The sequence below is a fragment of the Thamnophis sirtalis genome, unplaced genomic scaffold (assembly GCF_051295495.1).
Source record: "Thamnophis sirtalis isolate CommonGarterSnake01/CBP01778 unplaced genomic scaffold, rThaSir2_p1.2 scaffold_9, whole genome shotgun sequence".
In the NCBI taxonomy this organism is placed as follows: domain Eukaryota; kingdom Metazoa; phylum Chordata; class Lepidosauria; order Squamata; family Natricidae; genus Thamnophis; species Thamnophis sirtalis.
In genome coordinates this window covers 5,595,217-5,613,930 of record NW_028261389.1, presented here as the reverse complement: position 1 = coordinate 5,613,930, position 18,714 = coordinate 5,595,217, and the positions used below count along the sequence as shown (strand labels likewise).

The 18,714-nt window shown below is 47.6% G+C and overlaps 1 protein-coding gene across 1 annotated transcript; it reads left to right on the top strand.

The window, feature by feature from the left end:
- Positions 1-4,816: 4,816 nt before the first annotated feature.
- Positions 4,817-18,443, top strand: LOC148044023 (endonuclease domain-containing 1 protein-like). Its single transcript, XM_087722698.1, has 3 exons — positions 4,817-4,971; positions 16,275-16,587; positions 17,880-18,443. The coding sequence occupies exons 2-3, from the start codon at positions 16,306-16,308 to the stop codon at positions 18,420-18,422; spliced, it is 825 nt and encodes a 274-aa protein (XP_087578824.1). The 5' UTR covers positions 4,817-4,971; positions 16,275-16,305; the 3' UTR covers positions 18,423-18,443.
- Positions 18,444-18,714: the final 271 nt, after the last annotated feature.

Genomic DNA, 18,714 nt, shown 5'->3' with positions numbered 1-18,714 from the left:
AGATAGATATGTTTATATCTCTTGAGTCCAAGGTTACATGTTGAAACTTTTCCAGTATTTCGGAATCAGAAATGCATCATCATTTTTAAAAAAATTTTCCATTTCTGATTCTGTTTCCTTTTCTTGTTTAGTTTCCCGTTTCCCAGGTTCTACAAAACATGCTAGTTAAAGTATTCGTTTCCCTCCCAATGAATACAACAGATTTTTTCCATCTAAAGGTAAAGGTTCCCCTCGCACATAGGTGCTAGTCGTTCCCGACTCTAGGGGGCATTGCTTTCAGCCCTCTCTAAGCGGTTTACAGAGTCAGCATATTGCCCCCAACAACAACCCGGGTCCTCATTTTACCCACCTCGGAAGGATGGAAGGCTGAGTCAACCCTGAGCCGGTGAGATTTGAACAGCCGAACTGCAGAACTAGCAAGTCAGCTGAAGTAGCCTGCAGTACAGCACTCTAACCACTGCGCCACCTCGGCTCCTCAGTACAGGTAGACCACAACTGAACGACGAATTCCCATTTGCTAAGCGAGACAGTTGTTAAGCGAGCTTTGTCCCGTTTTATGACCTTGCCACCGCTGTTAAGCAAATAACGGCAGTCGTTAAGTTACTAGCACGGTCATTAACTGGCTTCCCCGTTGGCTTCGCTTGTTAGCAGGTGGCAAAAATGGATTGCATGGCCCCGGGAGACTGAAGCCGTCGTAAATAGGGAGTCCGTTGGGCCAAGCATCCCCGGTTTTGATCACGTGACTGTCAGGCCTGGAAGCCATCTTTTGCGCCGGGCCTTCAGGCCTGCCCCATTTGTTGCTGTGGGAAATTGGGAGGGAGGCTTCTTCTTTTTTTAAAGTTTTTATTTTACACACATAAACACATCAACAAGAACAAACACATGACTTAAGACAACATAGGAACGAGAAGTTCCATCATATATACAGCAGTATCCAGTTCTTTGCAGTTAGTGTTTTCCCTTCTATACATTTCTATCTTGCATTCATGGTCTCTTTATCCGTTATCCATTTTTATGTATAATTCTATATTTATACTTAGCTATTTACGTATAACCAAATATTGTTTAGCTATAATGTGCTGTATATTCTTGCTATCATTTATTCTCTTACATACAATTCTAGGTAAACATTCACATGGTTATTCTTTTTCTTTGCCAATCTTATACTATTGTTATTCCATTTAAGAGATTATAAGAGTACAGTTTGGATTGTTTTGTTTACCATCCCAAGTGTCTGTTATGACACTACCTTATTTTCTCTTTCTTTTCTTTTCTCTCTCCCTTCCTTCTCTACTTCCTTCCTTCCTCCTCTCCTTCCCCTTCTTTCTTCCCTTACCTCTCCCCTACTCTTAACCTCTCTCTTCCCCTTCCTATCCTCTCTCCTTCTCTTTTTCTCCCTTCCTCCTCTCCTTACCTCTTCCTTCCTTCCTCCTCTCCTTCCCCTTCTTTCTTCCCTTACCTCTCCCCTACTCTTATCCTCTCTCTCGGAGTCCTTCGGGAGTGGGCGGCATACAAGACGAATAAAATAAATACGAATCTTCCCCTTCCTATCCTCTCTCCTTCTCTTTTTCTCCCTGCCTCCCTCCTCTCCTTCTCTTTCTCTCCCTTCCTCCTTCCTCTCCTTCTCTTTCCCTTCCTCCCTCCTCTCCTCCTTTTTCTCCCTTCCACCCACCTTTCCTTATCTCTTTCTACTTCCCTAACCTCTCCCCCACTCTTCCTCTTCCTTTCCTACTATTTCTCTTTCTCTCTGGGAGGGAAGCTTCTATGGAATGAGGTGGATATAGTCAAAATAACGTTCCTTTCTTGGGGAGTCAAGGACATCATCTTAGCCCTGAACCTGGAGTGCCGTCACTCTGGAGGCATCTCCAGTTGGGACGGTGTTTGATTGGACCCTGTGACGGATGTGTGGGTGCTGGGTAGGGACATGAACTTTCGTTTGGGTGGGGGGAAACCTCGAAACTTTCAGATTCGGGTTTCCCCAGATGTGCCAATATGACGTCTCTTAATAAAAGGGACGCTGTGGCTAAGATGCTCAGCTTGTTCAGTCAGAAAGGTCGGCAGTTCAGCGGTTCGAATCCCTAGCACCGCATAACGGAGTGAGCTCCCGTGACTTGTCCCAGCTTCTGCCAACCTAGCAGTTCGAAAGCGCGTAAAAATGCAGGTAGAAAAATAGGGACCACCTTTGGTGGGAAGGAAAGAGCATTCTATGCACTTTTGGTGTTTAGTCATGCCGGCCCCATGACCACGGAGACGTCTTCGGACAGCGCTGGGTGTTCGGTTTTGAAACAGAGATGAGCACCGCCCCCTAGAGTCGGGAACGACTAGCACATATGTGCAAGGGGAACCTTTACCTTTAATAAAACGGAACTTTGAGGAAACTCGAGCCTCAGAGTCTTCTTTCATTGGGGGTGTTACTTGGAACCCTGACATTGACTTGGCGGAGGCTGCAGTGGTCATTAAGTGTGCAAAAGTGGGTATTTTAGCGCCGTTGTAAGTACGAGCCGTCGTTAAACGAACCGTAAGTCGAGGGCTAGCTGTACGCTCAAAATGTTCGCGCAAGGACAGCCTGTTGATAAGTCGATAATAAATAAGGCTGCCTTGAAGTTCATTGTCAAGGCATGGAGGAAGGACAGGGGGCATTTAAAAAAAAAAAGAAATATTTGCATATCCGATTCAGCTGTCCGGCTTCTCATGCAGAAGAAGGAACAGAAGTGGAACAGGAAGATTTCTCTCACAATTAATTTAATGAACGTTTCAAGTTCAAAGGGCCTTGAAAACTCCCTACCCTATCGCGCCCAGCCGCCCTGTTTAGGATAACCCGCTCCCTCCTTAATAGGAGGGATGCGGGAGACCCCTTGCAGGGTAGGGCTGAGGATTATGCTCAATTCTTGGCGGACAAAGTAGCTCGGTTTCGATCGGACTTGGACTCCACCGCAGTAGGTCCAGCTGAGTCACAGGAGGATTACTTGTTACATCAGCTCTGGGTTGAGTTCCAGGAAGTTGCCTCTGGGGATGTGGACAAGGCCATTCGAGCTGTAAGTGCCTCCACTTGTATTTTGGACCCGTGTCCCTCCTGGCTGGTGGCTAACAGCAGGGAGGTGACACATGGCTGGATCCAGGCGGTTGTCACCGCCTCCCTTCGGGAGGGGCACTTCCCCGCCGTACTTAAAACGGCGGTGGTGAGACCCCTCCTGAAGAAACCATCGTTAGATCCAGCCATCTTAAACAACTTTCGTCCTGTCTCCAACCTTCCCTTTATCGGGAAGGTTGTTGAGAAGGTGGTGGCCTTTCAGCTTCAACGGGCCTTGGAGGAAGCTAGCTATCTTGACCCCTTCCAGTCCGGCTTCAGACCTGGTTACAGCACAGAAACCGCTTTGGTCGCATTGACCGATGATCTCTGGAGGGCCAGAGATGGAGGCTATGCGTCCATCCTGGTTCTCCTTGACCTCTCAGCGGCTTTCGATACCATCGACCATGGTATCCTTCTGCGACGACTGCGGGAGGTGGGAGTGGGAGGCACTGTTCTGCGGTGGTTCTCCTCCTACCTCTCGGACAGGTCGCAGTCGGTGTTGGTCGGGGGGCAGAGATCGTCCCTGAGGCCCCTAACATGTGGGGTACCTCAGGGTTCGGTCCTATCCCCCCTACTATTTAACATATACATGAAACCGCTGGGCGAGATCATTCGGAGGCACGGGATAAAATACCATCAATATGCGGACGATACGCAATTGTATCTGTCCGCCCCGTGCCAACTCAATGAAGCGGTGGACGTGATGAACCAGGGTTTGGAGGCCGTTAGGAACTGGATGAGTGCTAACAAACTGGTACTCAACCCGGATAAGACCGAGTGGCTGTTGTGTTTCCCCCCCAATAATTTGGCTAATATACCAACGCTTAGGCTGGGGGGTCAAATTTTATACCCCTCAGATAGGGTCCGCAACTTAGGAGTCCTCCTGGACCCACAGCTGACTTTCGATCACCAGCTGTCAGCTGTGACCAGGGGGGCATTTGCCCAGGTTCGCCTGGTCCGCCAGTTGCGGCCCTACCTAGACCGGGGGGCTCTCACAACAGTCACTCGAGCCCTTGTGATCTCTAGACTGGAATACTGCAATGGGCTCTACATGGGGTTGCCCCTGAAGTGCATCCGGCGACTGCAGCTAGTCCAAAATGCAGCCGCGCGAGTGATAGTGGGCGCACCGCGGTTCGCCCACGTTACACCTGTCCTCCGCGAGCTGCATTGGCTGCCTGTTGGTCTCCGGGTGCGCTTCAGGATACTGATGACCATCTTTAAAGCACTCCATGGTAGCGGGTCTGGGTACTTGAGAGACCGCCTTCTGCCGATTACCTCCCTAAATCGACCAATTAGATCGCACAGACTGGGCCTCCTCCGAATTCCATCTGCCAGTCAATGTCGACTGGCGACCACACGGAGGAGAGCCTTTTCTGTTGCCGCCCCGACCCTGTGGAACGAGCTCCCCATGGAGATCCGTACCCTCACCACTATCCAGACCTTCCGCGCAGCCCTCAAGATCTGGCTCTCCCAGCAGGCCTGGGGATAGGTTTCCAATTACCCGCCCGAGTGTTTGATCGCTGAATGAAAGTTGTGTTTTATTATTTTTTCTTTGTGCACATATTGTTTTGTTTTTGACCTTGCACCCCCCTCCCCTGTGGTTGTAAGCCGCCCTGAGTCCCCTCAGGGAAAAGGGCGGCATATAAATCCCAATAAAACCTTAAACCTTAAACCTACCCAAAAAAAAAAACCAGAACAACCACATTCACATTTGAGCAACGTTTCCAGTTTCATGTGGACTGGAAACCATCCTGAACCAACTTTTTAAAAGGAAGTTAATAAGTAACTGCGGAAAACCCGCATCTTCCCCTAGGACACAACCTATTTAAGCCACTCCAGGATTGGAACACAGCCCTATCTCTGCAGTGCGCCGAGGACGTCAATCCATCCACTTCCAACAGGTAGGATCACTTTCTCCTAGAGACTCCCCAAAAGTCAGGAGAATTTAAGCTGGAGAGTAGACTGCCGAGCATGGTATTCATTATAGCAGCCTTATCTATCGCGACAAGTTTGATGGCTTGTAAAGTTTCTCCGTCCATTGTAGTGGGGGGAATAAATACAGCCTTTTGATGCAGGCAGAAACTTTTAAAGAAGAGCATCATGTATTCTTACATAATGGAGCTTAATTGAACATAATTGCATGTTTGGGACATTAAATGCCCTTCAATAATGAAACGGGTTGCGTATTTCGCTCATTCCAATGCGCTGACCAGATTAATTTCTACTTTCGGGTTATACTAAGCCAGTGGGTCTCAAAATTTGGTCTGGGGAATCCTGGGGGGTCCCTGAGCGTGGCACGACAAAACCGCGCTTGTCAAAATAGCGGTGATAAAACCGCGTCGCTAAAGCCGCGACGTCATCAACACGCGTCATCACCGCCACGACAACAGCGCGGCGACAGAAGGGCGCTTTAAAACAGCGCGACAGCAGAAAGTCAATTTAAATTAAGGTAAGGGTTAGGATTAGGTTTAGGGCTTTGCTTTAGGGTTAGGTTTAGGGTTAGGTTAGGCTGAGTGCTTTGGAAGGCGCGGATTTGCCCTCGCGCTTATGTCAGCGCGGTAAGGTCGCATTTGCTTTAGCGATTCGGACGGCGCGGATTAGCCCTCGCGCTTATGTCTCCGCGGATAAGGGCTTCGCGGTATTGTGGTGGAACCGAACCCTGAGACACTATAAGTAGCCCTTGACTTACAACAGTTCATTTGGAGACTGTTCAAAGTTACAACAGGGCTGCTGAGAAATGTGACTTATGACCAGGGGTGAAATCAACTTACCTTCGCTACCAGTTCACAAATCCCACACCGCTACTTCCACGCATGCACCGAACGTCAAAAACACGATGTGATGACGTCCAGGCGGGTGGGCGGAGCCTCCCACTGCCACCGCTACCGGTTCGCCTGAACCAGATAGAACCGTCTGAATCGTACCACTGCAAAGTCAGTGGTTTCACTTACCAACCAGGTTTACTCACTTTTCAACTGCAGTGACTCACTTGGCAACTGAGGTGGCCGAGGTGGCACAGTGGTTAAATGCAGCACTGCAGGCTACTTCAGCTGACTGCAGTTCTGCAGTTCGGCTGTTCAAATCTCACCGGCTCAGGGTTGACTCAGCCTTCCATCCTTCCGAGGTGGGTGAAATGAGGACCCGGATTGTTGTTGGGGGCGATATGCTGACTCTGTAAACCACTTAGAGAAGGCTGAAAGCCCTATGAAGCGGAATATAAGTAACTGCTATTGCTATTGCTAACAGTGGTAAGAGAAAGGTTCGTCAAATGGGGCAACACTCACTTAACAAATGTCTCACGTCACATCCAGAAATGTTGTTGGCCTCCATTGTGGTCATAAGTCGAGGACTACCCACCCTAGGAAGCTTATGAAGTGAAATAAATATTTCCACATTTCTCTTTCAGGTCTAATATAGCTAAGAATTGATAGATGTCAACCAACTCTTTGTGGTGGGGGTGGGGGGGTGCCCTAAATAATTTGTAAGCATCAGGCCAGAATGTGTGAGAGCTACAGTATTAGGCAAATCGAGTGCAATTTATAGAAATGTGTTGGTCTTGAGGACTAGAATCCTGAATTTGGAATGTTTTGTCAAGGGAGTAGGACATACGGCCCTGTCGCAGTTTATGGGAGTTTATCATCCATTTGCAATCTGGTGGACTTCCTGCATAACATCGCATCTTATACAAATAGCTCTAAACCAGCAGTCACCAATTGGTGAACTGATGGTCTGGGAGAAAATTTTGGTGGTCCGCAGAATTTTTTTTTGCATTGTTTATATTGCACTAAATCAGGGGTCCTCAAACTACGGCTCCTGGGATGGATACGTGCAGTAGCGTGACCCGTCAAAACCGCGGAGGACAAAATCGCGCTCGACGAAAGCGCGCGTGTGACGTCATCACAGCGCGATGAAATAAAATTAAAATTAAAGCAAGCCGATTCACATAAAGGTTAGGGTTAGGGTTAGGGTTAGGTTAAGGGTTAGGGTTAGGTTTAGAGCGTTAGGGTTACGTTTAGCGTTAGGTTAAGGGTTAGCGTTAGGTTTAGCGTTACGTTAACGGTTAGGGTTAGGTTTAGGGTTAGGTTTGGGGGGGTTAGGGTAAGGTTTTCGCTATATTTTTACATTTTTCGATCACAACGCGATGTTTTCGTCGCGCTGTGATGACGTCAAATGCGCACTTTCGTCGAGCGCGATTTTGTACTCCGCGGTTTTGTGGTGGAACCGTGCAGTAGACGCTTGTGTTGCTGCAGAGAGTCTCCCCCTTTGGAGTCTTTTTGTGGGGGTCAGAGGGGGGCAGAAATTCCGACTTGGGTTCTGCTTCAGCCTCCTGGGGGTTTGGACGAAGGCTGGTGGGGAAGAGCCGGAGGGCCTCGTTCCAGTGGGACTGCATCACGGCCTGGAACTGGCTGACCGTCTCAGCCCGCTGAGCCTCCAGGCGCCGGCACCTGGCCTTGCACTCCCGCAGGTCTTCCCTCCGCTTGGAAAGCCTATGCTCCTAGTCCTCGGTGAGGTGCTTCTGCTGAGCCTCCTTCTCGGTCAGATCCAATTTGAGCTGTTTTGCCAACTCTTTCTCCTAGGGGCTGCTTAGCTCCAGCAACTGCTTCTTGTCGGGACCCTAAGGAGCCCGGGCGGGCAGGCGAGGAGTGGCTGGGAGGGGAGGCGGGGTAGTAGTAGAGGCGCCCCTCTATATGAGTGACATCAAGTTGGCCATGCCCCCACCCAGTCACATGACTACCTAGCCACACCAACCCAGCCAGTCATTAGGCAGATCGTATTAGTGGTCCGTGGGATTTAAAATTGTGGATTTAGTGGTCCCTGGGGTCCGAAAGATTTGGGGTCCCTGCTCTATTCCAATTGGTTGGAGCCACGCACACAACTCCAATTCCCACTCTTGCTTTCAATGCGCATTCTGAACTGAGCTGTGGGACTCTGCCCCGAAAGGCATAACTTGTCTCTTGCCTTCGAAAAGCTTCAGTAATTTCACCCATGTTTAGCTTTGCCAATCCCAGGCAGTGCCTTCAACCTTCAGGGATGCAATTCCTTTGAGAAATGCACCCTTAATTTTTGCGGCGTTGTTGCCACACTGGAGGGCCGCTCATGCGTCCTTGGCCGAATTGAAAGGAAAACACCAGGCAGAAATCCTCGGGATGAGCGAGCTTCGAATGAGCATCGAAGGTCTCTTTTATTAGAAAAGTTAGTTACAGCGTCATCAAAAAGGAGCGTATCAAAAGGCATATATAATCGCACATGGTACAAGTAAACTAATGAAAAGTTCACAGCATTCTACAAATAAACCAATAGAAAATCACATCGTGGCAAAGGGTGGGCGAAGGGGGAATAGAAAGTTACAACCTAGCATAGGGAGGGGAGACGGGGAATCAAAAGTTACAAGCTGCGTGGCCTAGGGGGGAGAAGGGGCAGGTGTGGGAGTAGCAGGCTCACATAGTTCATGTGGCTGCATAATGAGTCCGGACCGTTTAGGCCGGAAAGATGTTTCTGGTACGATGTTTCTCCATCCCTGTGTGTGTGTGTGTGTTTCAGGCAGGCAAAACCCGCCCTGCACACACACACACACGGATGGATACCAACAAATTTTCTTATAACAATTTTGCAGATTAGGCGAAACTTGGCCCCGATACCAGTAACAGCGAGAGAGATCTTTGAGTCCTGGTGGACTTAAATATGAGCCAGAAGTGTGCAGTAGTAGTACTTTAAAAAGCCAACGCAATCCTAGGCTGCATTAACAGAGGGATGGAATCAAGATCACGTGAAGGGTTAATGCCACTTTATAATCCCTTGGTAAGGTCACACTTGGAATTCTGCATCCAGTTTTGGTCGCCACGATATAAAAAAGATGTGGAGACTCTGGGAAGAGTGCAGAGAGGAGCAACAAAGATGATTAGGGGACTGGAGGCTAAAACATGTGAAGAACCGTTGCAGGAACTGGGGATGTCTAGTTTAATGAAAAGAAGGACCAAGGGGGTTATGATATTATGATAGGGTGTTATACATGATAGCAGTGTTCCAATGTTTGAGCAGCTACCACAGAGAAGCAGATGTGATCCATCTACTATTTCCCAAAGCCCTTGATGGCAAGAGTAGAAGCAATGGATGGAAACTAATCAAGGGGAGAAGCAACTTGGAACTAAGGAGAAATGTCCTGACAGCGAGAACAATTAACCAGTGGAACGACTTGCCACCAGAAGTTGTAGGCGCTCCATCACTGGAGCGCCTTTTAAGAAGAGACTGGACCAGCTATTTGTCTGAATTGGTATGGGGTCTCCTGCTTGAGTAGGGGGTTGGACTAGAAGATCTCCAAGGCCCGTCAGGCCTGGGGATAAGGACCGTTACCCCGCCCGAATACTGAATGTATGGTGTTGATTTTATTATATGTTGTCGTCTTAATGTTGTATTCCCCTTCCCTTGGTTTCCTGTGAGCCGCCCTGAGTCCCCTCAGGGAAAAGGGCGGCCTACAAATATTAATAAAACCTCTAAAACCTCTAAAAGGTCCCTTTTCACTCTGAAGTTCTGTATTCTTTTTTTAAAAATCCATCATGGTGAATTTGATTTTGAATTTGGTATCTCTGAATGTTTTTCCGTCACGCTCTTAAGAATGTGCTTGTTGTCCTCAAAGGGGCAGATAAGGAAATGGGGGAAGGAAGTGGGCTGGCACGAAATTGTAACAGTGAAATTAGGAAAAGTGGTGTAACCGCAGGGTGATGTGAGTTGACCAAAACCACAGAACAAACACAATTCCGCTCCAAATTTCTGTTGCTGAGCGAGGCAGTGGTGAGCTTTGCCCCAATTTGCGACCTTTCTTGCCACGGTTGTTAAGTGAATCGCCGCCATTGTTAAGCGGGCAACGTGGTTGTTAAGTGAATCTGGCTTCCCCGTTTGACTTTCCTTGTCGGAAGGTCGCAAAAGGGGATCCACGTAACTCAATGAACAGGAGTTCAGCTGCCAAGCTTCTGAGTTTGGATTCTGGGACCACCAACGTAAGGAGCCGAGTGGCACAGTGGTTAAATGCAGCACTGCAGGCTACTTCAGCTGACTGCAGTTCTACAATTCGGCTGTTCAAATCTCACCGGCTCAGGGTTGACTCAGCCTTCCATCCTTCCGAGGTGGGTGAAATGAGGACCCGGATTGTTGTTGGGGGCGATATGCTGACTCTGTAAACCGCTTAGAGAGGGCTGAAAGTCCTATGAAGCGGTATATAAGTCTAACTGCTATTGCTATTGCTAACGTAAGGGTGGAAAAAACAGTGATAAATCACTTCTTTCAATGCTGTTGTAACTTTGAACATCACTAAATGAGCTGTTGTAAATCGGGGACTGCCTGTAATTCAGATGAAACTAATCTGGCATTTTCTAATTTTGAGGCCCTGTTTATTTATGGGCCACCTAGCAATGTTTATTGCCATCACTTACGGTAATAGAATGGAATATAGAATAGAATAGCAGAGTTGGAAGGGACCATGGAGGTCTTCTAGTCCAACCCCCTGCCTAGGCAGGAAACCCTATACAGTTTCAGACAGATGGCTATCCAGCATCTTCTTAAAGACTTCCAGTGTTGGGGCATTCACAACTTCTGGAGGTAACTTCTGTTCCACTGATTAATTGTTCTCACTGCCAGGAAATTTCTCCTCAGTTCTAAGTTGCTTCTCTCCTTGATTAGTTTCCACCCATTGCTTCTTGTTCTGCCCTCAGGTGCCTTGGAGAATAGTTTGACTCCCTCTTCTTTGTGGCATCCCTTGAGATATTGGAAGTCTGCTATAATGTCTCCCCTAGTCCTTCTTTTCATTAAACTAGACATACCCAGTTCCTGCAACCGTTCTTCATATGTTTTAGTCTCCAGTCTCCTAATCATTTTTGTTGCTCTTCTCTGCACTCTTTCTAGAGTCTCTGCATCTTTTTTACATCGTGGAGACCAAAACTGAACATGCAGTATTCCAAGAGTGGCCTTATAAAGTAGTATTAACGTTTCACGTGATCTTGATTCTATCCCTCTGTTGATGCAGCCTAAAACTGTGTTGGCTTTTGGGGCATCTGCTGCACCCTTAACACTTTGGAGAGGCCAGCGAAGGTTTCCTACATCCTGTATCCCTGAGTGGAGCACGGTCTCCTTTTTTCTGGAAAAGCATTTCCATGAATTTGGGGCTATCCTAAACAGGGTAAAATGACTTTCCTTCCTCATCGGAAAGACTCCAAAGAAAACAGTTCTGTCGCCTTGACAGAGAAAGAGAAGTGCTTTGACATGCATTGAATAGACTGGTTGTCCGGAGTTAAATTAGCAAGGCTCCCAGTTTGAACTATTACGTCATTTGCTTTCTTTAAGTTCCTCTTTTTGAGTGCGTCAGCTTTCAGTGACTAATCCATCTTTTGTTTATGTCAGTCGGATTGTTTTCTTGACGCACAACAACACAATGTACCTTCTGTTCTTTGAGGGATGGAAATCCCATTCTGGAGCTACTCACTTGTGATTGGCTGTGTGTTATTTATTTTTTTATTGATTGATTGATTTGATTTGTCAATCGTTTACAAGATAAGAAAGAGCCGAGGTGGCGCAGTGGTTAAATGCAGCACTGCAGGCTACTTCAGCTGACTGCCGTTCTGCAGTTCGGCTGTTCAAATCTCACCGGCTCAGGGTTGACTCAGCCTTCCATCCTTCCGAGGTGGGTAAAATGAGGACCCGGATTGTTGTTGGGGGCGATATGCTGACTCTGTAAACCGAGGAACACGACAGAGCTGCAAATCCTGGGTAGGACGCGTGTCTCGTAGCCCAACTCCTCCCACCCCGCCCCCATGCTAACAGAATCCAGGCTACTTCCCTTCCCCACCGTCGTCTCTTTAGCGAGAGGGGTGGCAGGTGGGGTGGAGGAGAAGCGAGAGGTATGGAGCGAGACGTGGCGTCTCTTGTTGTCTCTTCCCCCCCCCCCCCCTCGCTGGGCTTCCTCTGCAGCTTCCGAGCCAGGGCAGAGTGGAGGCGAAATGCTCAACCCTGGAGATGAATCAGACACTTCACTGGAGAAACTGCCCACGTCAACCCAGGCTTCCTAAATCTCCCTCTTCCCAGATTGTCTCCCTCGCAAAGAAAGGCCAACCCAACGCAGGGCGGTGACGGAACACCTCAGAGCAGTGCGGCCCAGCCGCTCGCTCGACCGGCGCAAAGAACAGGGAGGTGAGGTGATGGGGGGTGACAGGACGTACAGTCCCATGCTTGCTGCCTCCTGCGTCCCCAAAATAATAAGACACCCACACACACACAATAATAAGACCAAGGCCGTATTTCGTGGGTCAAAATAAAACAAGACCCTGTCTTATTTTCGGGAAAACACGGTAGGAATGGGGTGAGGTCAGTAGGAGACAGTTTAAGGTTTTGGGGATTCCTAGACAACCGAGTCAGGTGGTGCATTCCAGGCGTTGACCACTCTGTTGCTGAAGTTGTATTTTCTGCAATCAAGTTTGGAGCAGTTTACACTGAGTTTGTATCTGTTGTGGGCTCTTGTATTATTGTGGTTGAAGCTGAAGTAGTCATTGACCGGTAAGACGTTGTAGCAATTTTGTGAACTACACTTAAGTCCAACTGTAGGTTGTGTTTTTTTGTGTGTGTTTTTTTTAGATAAATTTATTTATAGGCCGCCCTTTTCCCTGAGGGGACTCAGGGCGGCTTACAACGTATAGGGAAGGGAGTACACACAACAACATATAAAGACAGTATGTAATTAAAAATAGAAGCAACATGCATTCATCATTCGGGAGGGGACGGATTATAATCTTTAACCCCAGGCCTGACGGGATAGCCAGATCTTGAGGGCTGTGTGGAAGGTCTGGAGGGTGGTGAGGGCACGAATCTCCACGGGGAGATCGTTCCAAAGGGTCGGAGCTACTACTGAAAAGGCTCTCCTCCGCGTAGTTGCCAGTCGACACTGACTGGCGGATGGAACTCGGAGGAGGCCTAATCTGTGTGATCTAATAGGTCGCATGGAGGTAATTGGCAGGAGGCGGTCTCTCAAGTGTAGTTCTAGGTTGTCCAAGCCTGGCGGTATAGGTTGCGAGCAGAGGAGTGTAGTACTCATGAAGTATCTCTGGACTCGCTCAATTATATTAATGTCCGATATACAGTGTAGATTCCAGACAGATGAGTTGTATTTGAGAATTGGTTTTCTATGCCCTAGTTAGCAATACGATACTACCAGAGAAGAAACTTTGCAAAATTAGGTTCCTTTCCCTAGGAAAGAAATATTCCTTCCAATTCCAGATTACCAATAATGACAATAAAGTAATGTGGTAGAACATGTGTAAAAGCAAATAAAGAGGGTTGATAATTCAGCTTCATTTACACAGCTGCTTAATTCAAGCTACTGTTTAACTTTCCCCAGTTACCCTGATATGTAAAATTGTGCCACTGATTAATCACACCTGTTTGCGACAGAGCAGCTGTAGAGTTTCACAGAGACGACAATATGCAAGGAAGGAAAAGGAAAGGAAGAAAGGAGTGAGAAAAGGAGGGGGGAAGGAAAGAGGGAGAAAGGAGTGAGGAAAAGAAGAGGGAGGGGGAAGGAAAGAAAGGGAAAAAGGGAGGAAGGAGGGAGGGGGGAAGGAAGGAAGGAGAAAGAAAGGAAGGGAAAGAAAGGAGAAAGCCACATCAAAGTTCTCCAGGAGTCACCGGCTGTAATCTCAGATGTTGTGAATGGACTCTGCGTATCCCTTGAAAAAAAGCAGGCGCACATCACACACTCCCAGTTCAACACTCTCTTCAAAAGGCAACTTCCAGCAGGGGATGGAAAGTGATCTGAAGTTAACAAGATGCAAAAGCCCCATAAAGGAGGAACGTCTGCTGCCCTCTGCTGGTGCAGATTCAGAGAGGCAGGCAATTTATTCTCTGCTTCTTTTCATTGAAATGAAGAGTAAGCAAGGGATCGAAGGAAGGAGAAAGAAAAAGGAAGGAAGGAAGAAGAGAAAAGGGAATAAAGGAAGGAAGGAAAGTAGGAAGGGAGGATAGATAGATAGAGGCAGAGAGGGGACCAAAGGCCATCTGGCAGATATTTGCTGCTTCTGGAGTCCAACATCAGTGAGGCAGAAGAACAGTGGGAGCCTGTTCCCAGTGTGCACATGCGCAGAGCTGACAGAAGGCAAGAACAATTAGGAAAACAGGGTCGACTCGGGAGTAAGGCTTGGAGATGATTGGCCCCTCTCATAAGACATAAAAGGGGAGCGAACAGGACGTGAGCCTTTGCAGGAAGCAATTATTTCATTTGATCGGTTCCAGCTTTGAAAAGTTCTGTTTGACTCTGTGCTAAGTTTAGCCTTGCTATTCATTTGGCAATTGGGTCTCTGGCAGCCTTCCAAGGGAGATAAGGTGGGTGTTTATCAACATTCCCCCTGAAAGACCGTGGCAACTCGAGCAGACGTCTGTCGGAATCTTCACAGGCTGTTTGTGAAGCTTTGCAGACTGTGAATGACCATAATTCACAGCTGTATAAATAAAAGAGGGTTTGGGGGACTAAGATTGTGAATAATGCTTTCTCACGAAGCCTGGGTCAGAACAATAATGAGAGGGAGGAAGGGTCTGAGAGACGTCCTGCCTTAGCACACACACACCCCAATATGAGTGACGTTTAGCTGGCCACACCCACCTTTGAAACCCACCCCTGATGCAGCCCTCATTGATACCAGTTTGACACCCCTAGAGAACAAAGCAGATGTCAAACCTGCAAGCCATCTTTTCTTTTTAGGTTTCAGGCCTGCCACACCTTCTCCTGTCTACTTTCTACGGCGGGAAAACGGGGGGGGGGGATTATGTGGAGTTGGGTGATGTGTAGCCATAATAACATTCTTCTTAGAAAGCCAAGGTCATCTTTGTCTCTGCACCTGGCCGGAACTGGATGGGTGGGATCTGTCTTCGTGGCAGTCAGAGATTGGACCAAGGGGTGGGCTTGTGGGAGTGGGGGCAAGATCTCCAACTTTCAACTGGGTGGGAAAACCTGGAAGCTTTCCGATTCGGGTTTTCCCAGATGTGCCAACATGGCTCTTTTTTTTTTAGCAGATTTTTTAAAATATTTTTTCCCTTCTACAACACCTTACAGTCATTACATCAACATTGTTATATCATCATACCTGTACATGTATGTAATATTTCGCTTCTATATTTACACACCTTTATACACAGTTCTATATATATTTATATACATTGGTTTTTTTGGCTTAATTAATTTTATTCTTGTTTTGCAGCCATTTGTACCAATTGTTCCAAATTTCATAATATTCTGACTCTTCTTTATCTTTTAATTTCAGTGCTAATTTGTCCATCTCTGCACAATCCAAAGTTTTTTTAAATCACTAATTCGTCCGAGGGGGTATTATTTTGTTTCCAGCATTGGGCAAATGCTATTCTAGCTGTAGTCAGCAGATGTGTTAATATGTACTTAATTTTCTTTGTATATTTCCCTTTGATTATTCCCAGCAGAAAGATTTCGGGTTTGTATTTTATCTGTTCTCCTGTAATTTCTTGCACCCATTTCCAAATTTTTGTCCAATATGTTTGTGTTTCCAGGCAGGTCCACCATATGTGATAATAAGTCCCTTGTACTTTTTTACACTTCCAGCAGGTCGGCTTCATGTTTGGGTACATTTTAGCCAATCTTGTTGGTGGTAAATGCCAACCATAAAACATTTTGTATATATTTTCATTTAGTGCTGCTGATTGTGTTAGTTTTTAATTTGTGTTCCAAGTTCTTTCCCAATCCACTAGATCTATGTTGTAACCAAAGTTACATGGCTCTTTTAATAAAGTGGAACTTTGAGGAATCTCTTGCCTCGGATTCTTATTTTATTTTGGATGCTCTTTGGAATAGCAATAGCAATAGCAGTTAGACTTATATACCGCTGCATAGGGCTTTCAGCCCTCTCTAAGCGGTTTACAGAGTCAGCATATCGCCCCCACAGTCTGGGTCCTTATTTCACCCACCTCGGAGGGATGGAAGGCTGAGTCAACCTTGAGCCGGTGAGATTAGAACCGCTGAACTGCAGATAACAGTCAGCTGAAGTGGCCTGCAGTACTGCACCCTAACCACTGCGCCACCTCGACTCCTGACAGCAGAGGCAGAAAACCAAAGGAGGCTAGGAGAAGATCCCACTTCTTGCTCCCAAGGTCTTCTTCTAACAAGCGTGTCTCTCTGTTGCGTCTCTTCTTTTTCCTCTTCCAGACACCCAACTCCATCCCACACTTTTCGCACGATGTGGCTGCTGTTCATCCTCCTCTCTGTGAGCTGGAGTCAGATGCCCACAAGTGGAGAAGTAGTGGACTCCTTTCAAGACACTTGTCCCCAGTTTTTCCTCCGAGAAACCCCGCCACTTATCAGGGTCCCTCCGAGCCCTGTCCGCATTTGCCAGCGTTACAAAAACCTGTATCGTTTTGCCACGTTGTACGATAAAGACAACCGCATCCCGGTCTATTCGGCGTACGTCTATAATCCTGGGAGTGCTAAGAGACCCAAAAAATGGATGGTTGAACCTCAGGTAAGAAGTGAGGGACTGGTTCGAGTTCTCCTCCCTTCTTTTCGTTGAATGTAGCCAGTGGTGGGATTCAGCCAGTTCGGACCTATTTGGGAGAACCGGGTCTTAACTTTCTAAGAGATTCAGAGAACCAGTTGTTGGAAGAAATCTTGTTTTGGTTTTTTTCCGCTTTACAAGGCTAATCCTGTAAGGAAGGCCGGAAGGAAACATTCTGGTGTTGTTTCTAGCTTAATCTTTATTGCCCTACTTACAGAAACTGCCTCTCTGGTTAATCCTTATGACATTGTAACACTAAGACAAAGTGCCCATCGACCTGAGTAATATTGAGTTGGTCACGCCCACACGGTCACATGACCACTAAGCCCCGCCTACCCACCTGGTCATTCGGGCAGAGAACTGGTTGTTATATTATTTGAACCCCACCACTGAATGTAGCTTATGTAGACCGGGGTCTCCAACTTTGGCAAGTTTAAGACTTGTGGACTTCAACTCCCAGAATTCCTCAGTCAGTTGGCAATATGGTGGATTTGGGGGCGGGGCGCTCAGCCTGTTATGTAAATGTCAATGATGGCAAACCTTTTTGGCACCGCGTGCCCAAACTGGAATGTGTGCGGCCGGCGCGCCGGAAACCTGAAAACCAGCTGGCCGGTATGCATGCCTGTTTTCCAGGTTGTTTTTTGGCCTGTTTTTAGCCCCCAAATAGCTGAAAATGGCCTGAAAAACGGCTTGGTTTGGGGGTATTTTTGGGGCTGTTTTCAGGTCGATTTTGGGAGTCAAAAACAGCCTGGAAAATGTCCCCAAAACCAGCCCAAAAATGCCCTTAAAAACAGGCCGGAAAACAAATGCGTGTGCCGGAAAGCAGAAGAGCAGCTGGCAACTGTCCATGTGCCCACAGAGAGGGCTCTGCCAGCCACTTTTGGCACGCATGCCATAGATTTGCCATCCCGGGTCTAGACTTACTTAGCAGTAGACTTATATACCGCTTCATAGGCCTTTCAGGCCTCTCTAAGCGGTTTACAGAGAGTCAGCATATTGCCCCCAACAATCTGGGTCCTCATTTTACCCACCTCGGAAGGATGGAAGGCTGAGTCAACCCTGAGCCGGTGAGATTTGAACCGCTGACCTGCTGATCTAGCAGTAGCCTGCAGTGCTGCATTTAACCACTGCGCCACCTTGGCTCTATGTAGTGCTGGGTGTTTTTTGTCTGATCATATAAATATAATAAAAATGAAATGAAATGAAATCACTTTTCCTTTCACTTCCGCTGTTTGTGCTCCCTCTTCTCTCCTCCCCAGCTCATCGATTCCTCGTTCCAACCCGAAATGGAAACAGAATGGGACTTCCTGAATAAAAAGGGCCCCAAAGAAGCCCTGCACGTCAGCCAGGCCGTCTTGGAAGATTACAAGAACCTGAGCGATTACAACAGGGGCCACCTGAACCCCAACGGGCACCAGCCGGACTACAGTGCCAAGTCTTCCACCTTCACCCTGACGAACATCGTCCCGCAGTTCATCAAACTCAACGGCGGAGCCTGGAACAACTACGAGCAAAGCACCATGGTGCAGATGACCAAAGGATGCCAGGAGACGTTTGCGGTGGTGGGCGCGGTGCCAGGGGACACCTACGTAGCTGGAGGGAGGGTCAACAAGCCCAGCCACATGTGGTCTGCAGCCTGCTGCGTGATAGACAACAATCACTTTCGATCCTGGGCCATCCTTGCCAGGAATGACCAAAACGTGGTGGAGAAACTCACTCTGGGCCAGTTGGAGGCTCATCTCGCACAGCTGTATAATATAAATCAGGTCTCTCTGTTTCACAGTGACTGCCCCCGGCAATAAATTATGTCCCTCTTGCACAAATGTGGCAGATGCCAAATTGACTGAAGTGAATTTAATCATGGGTGCATTAAGATTTCCCGCAGAGGGCAGCACGGAGCCAAACTAGCAGATTGTGGTAGAAAGCTTAAGCAGGCAGAGATCTCCTAAATATCTGCGCAGGGATTATGTCGTCAAAATCCAGGTGTTAGGATAGAGAGGTAAGAGAACCGATAAGTAAGAATGAAACAGCAAACTGTTTATTCTCTGGCAAAGAGAATAGAAGCAAATCGAAATAATAGGAACAGAATAGAAT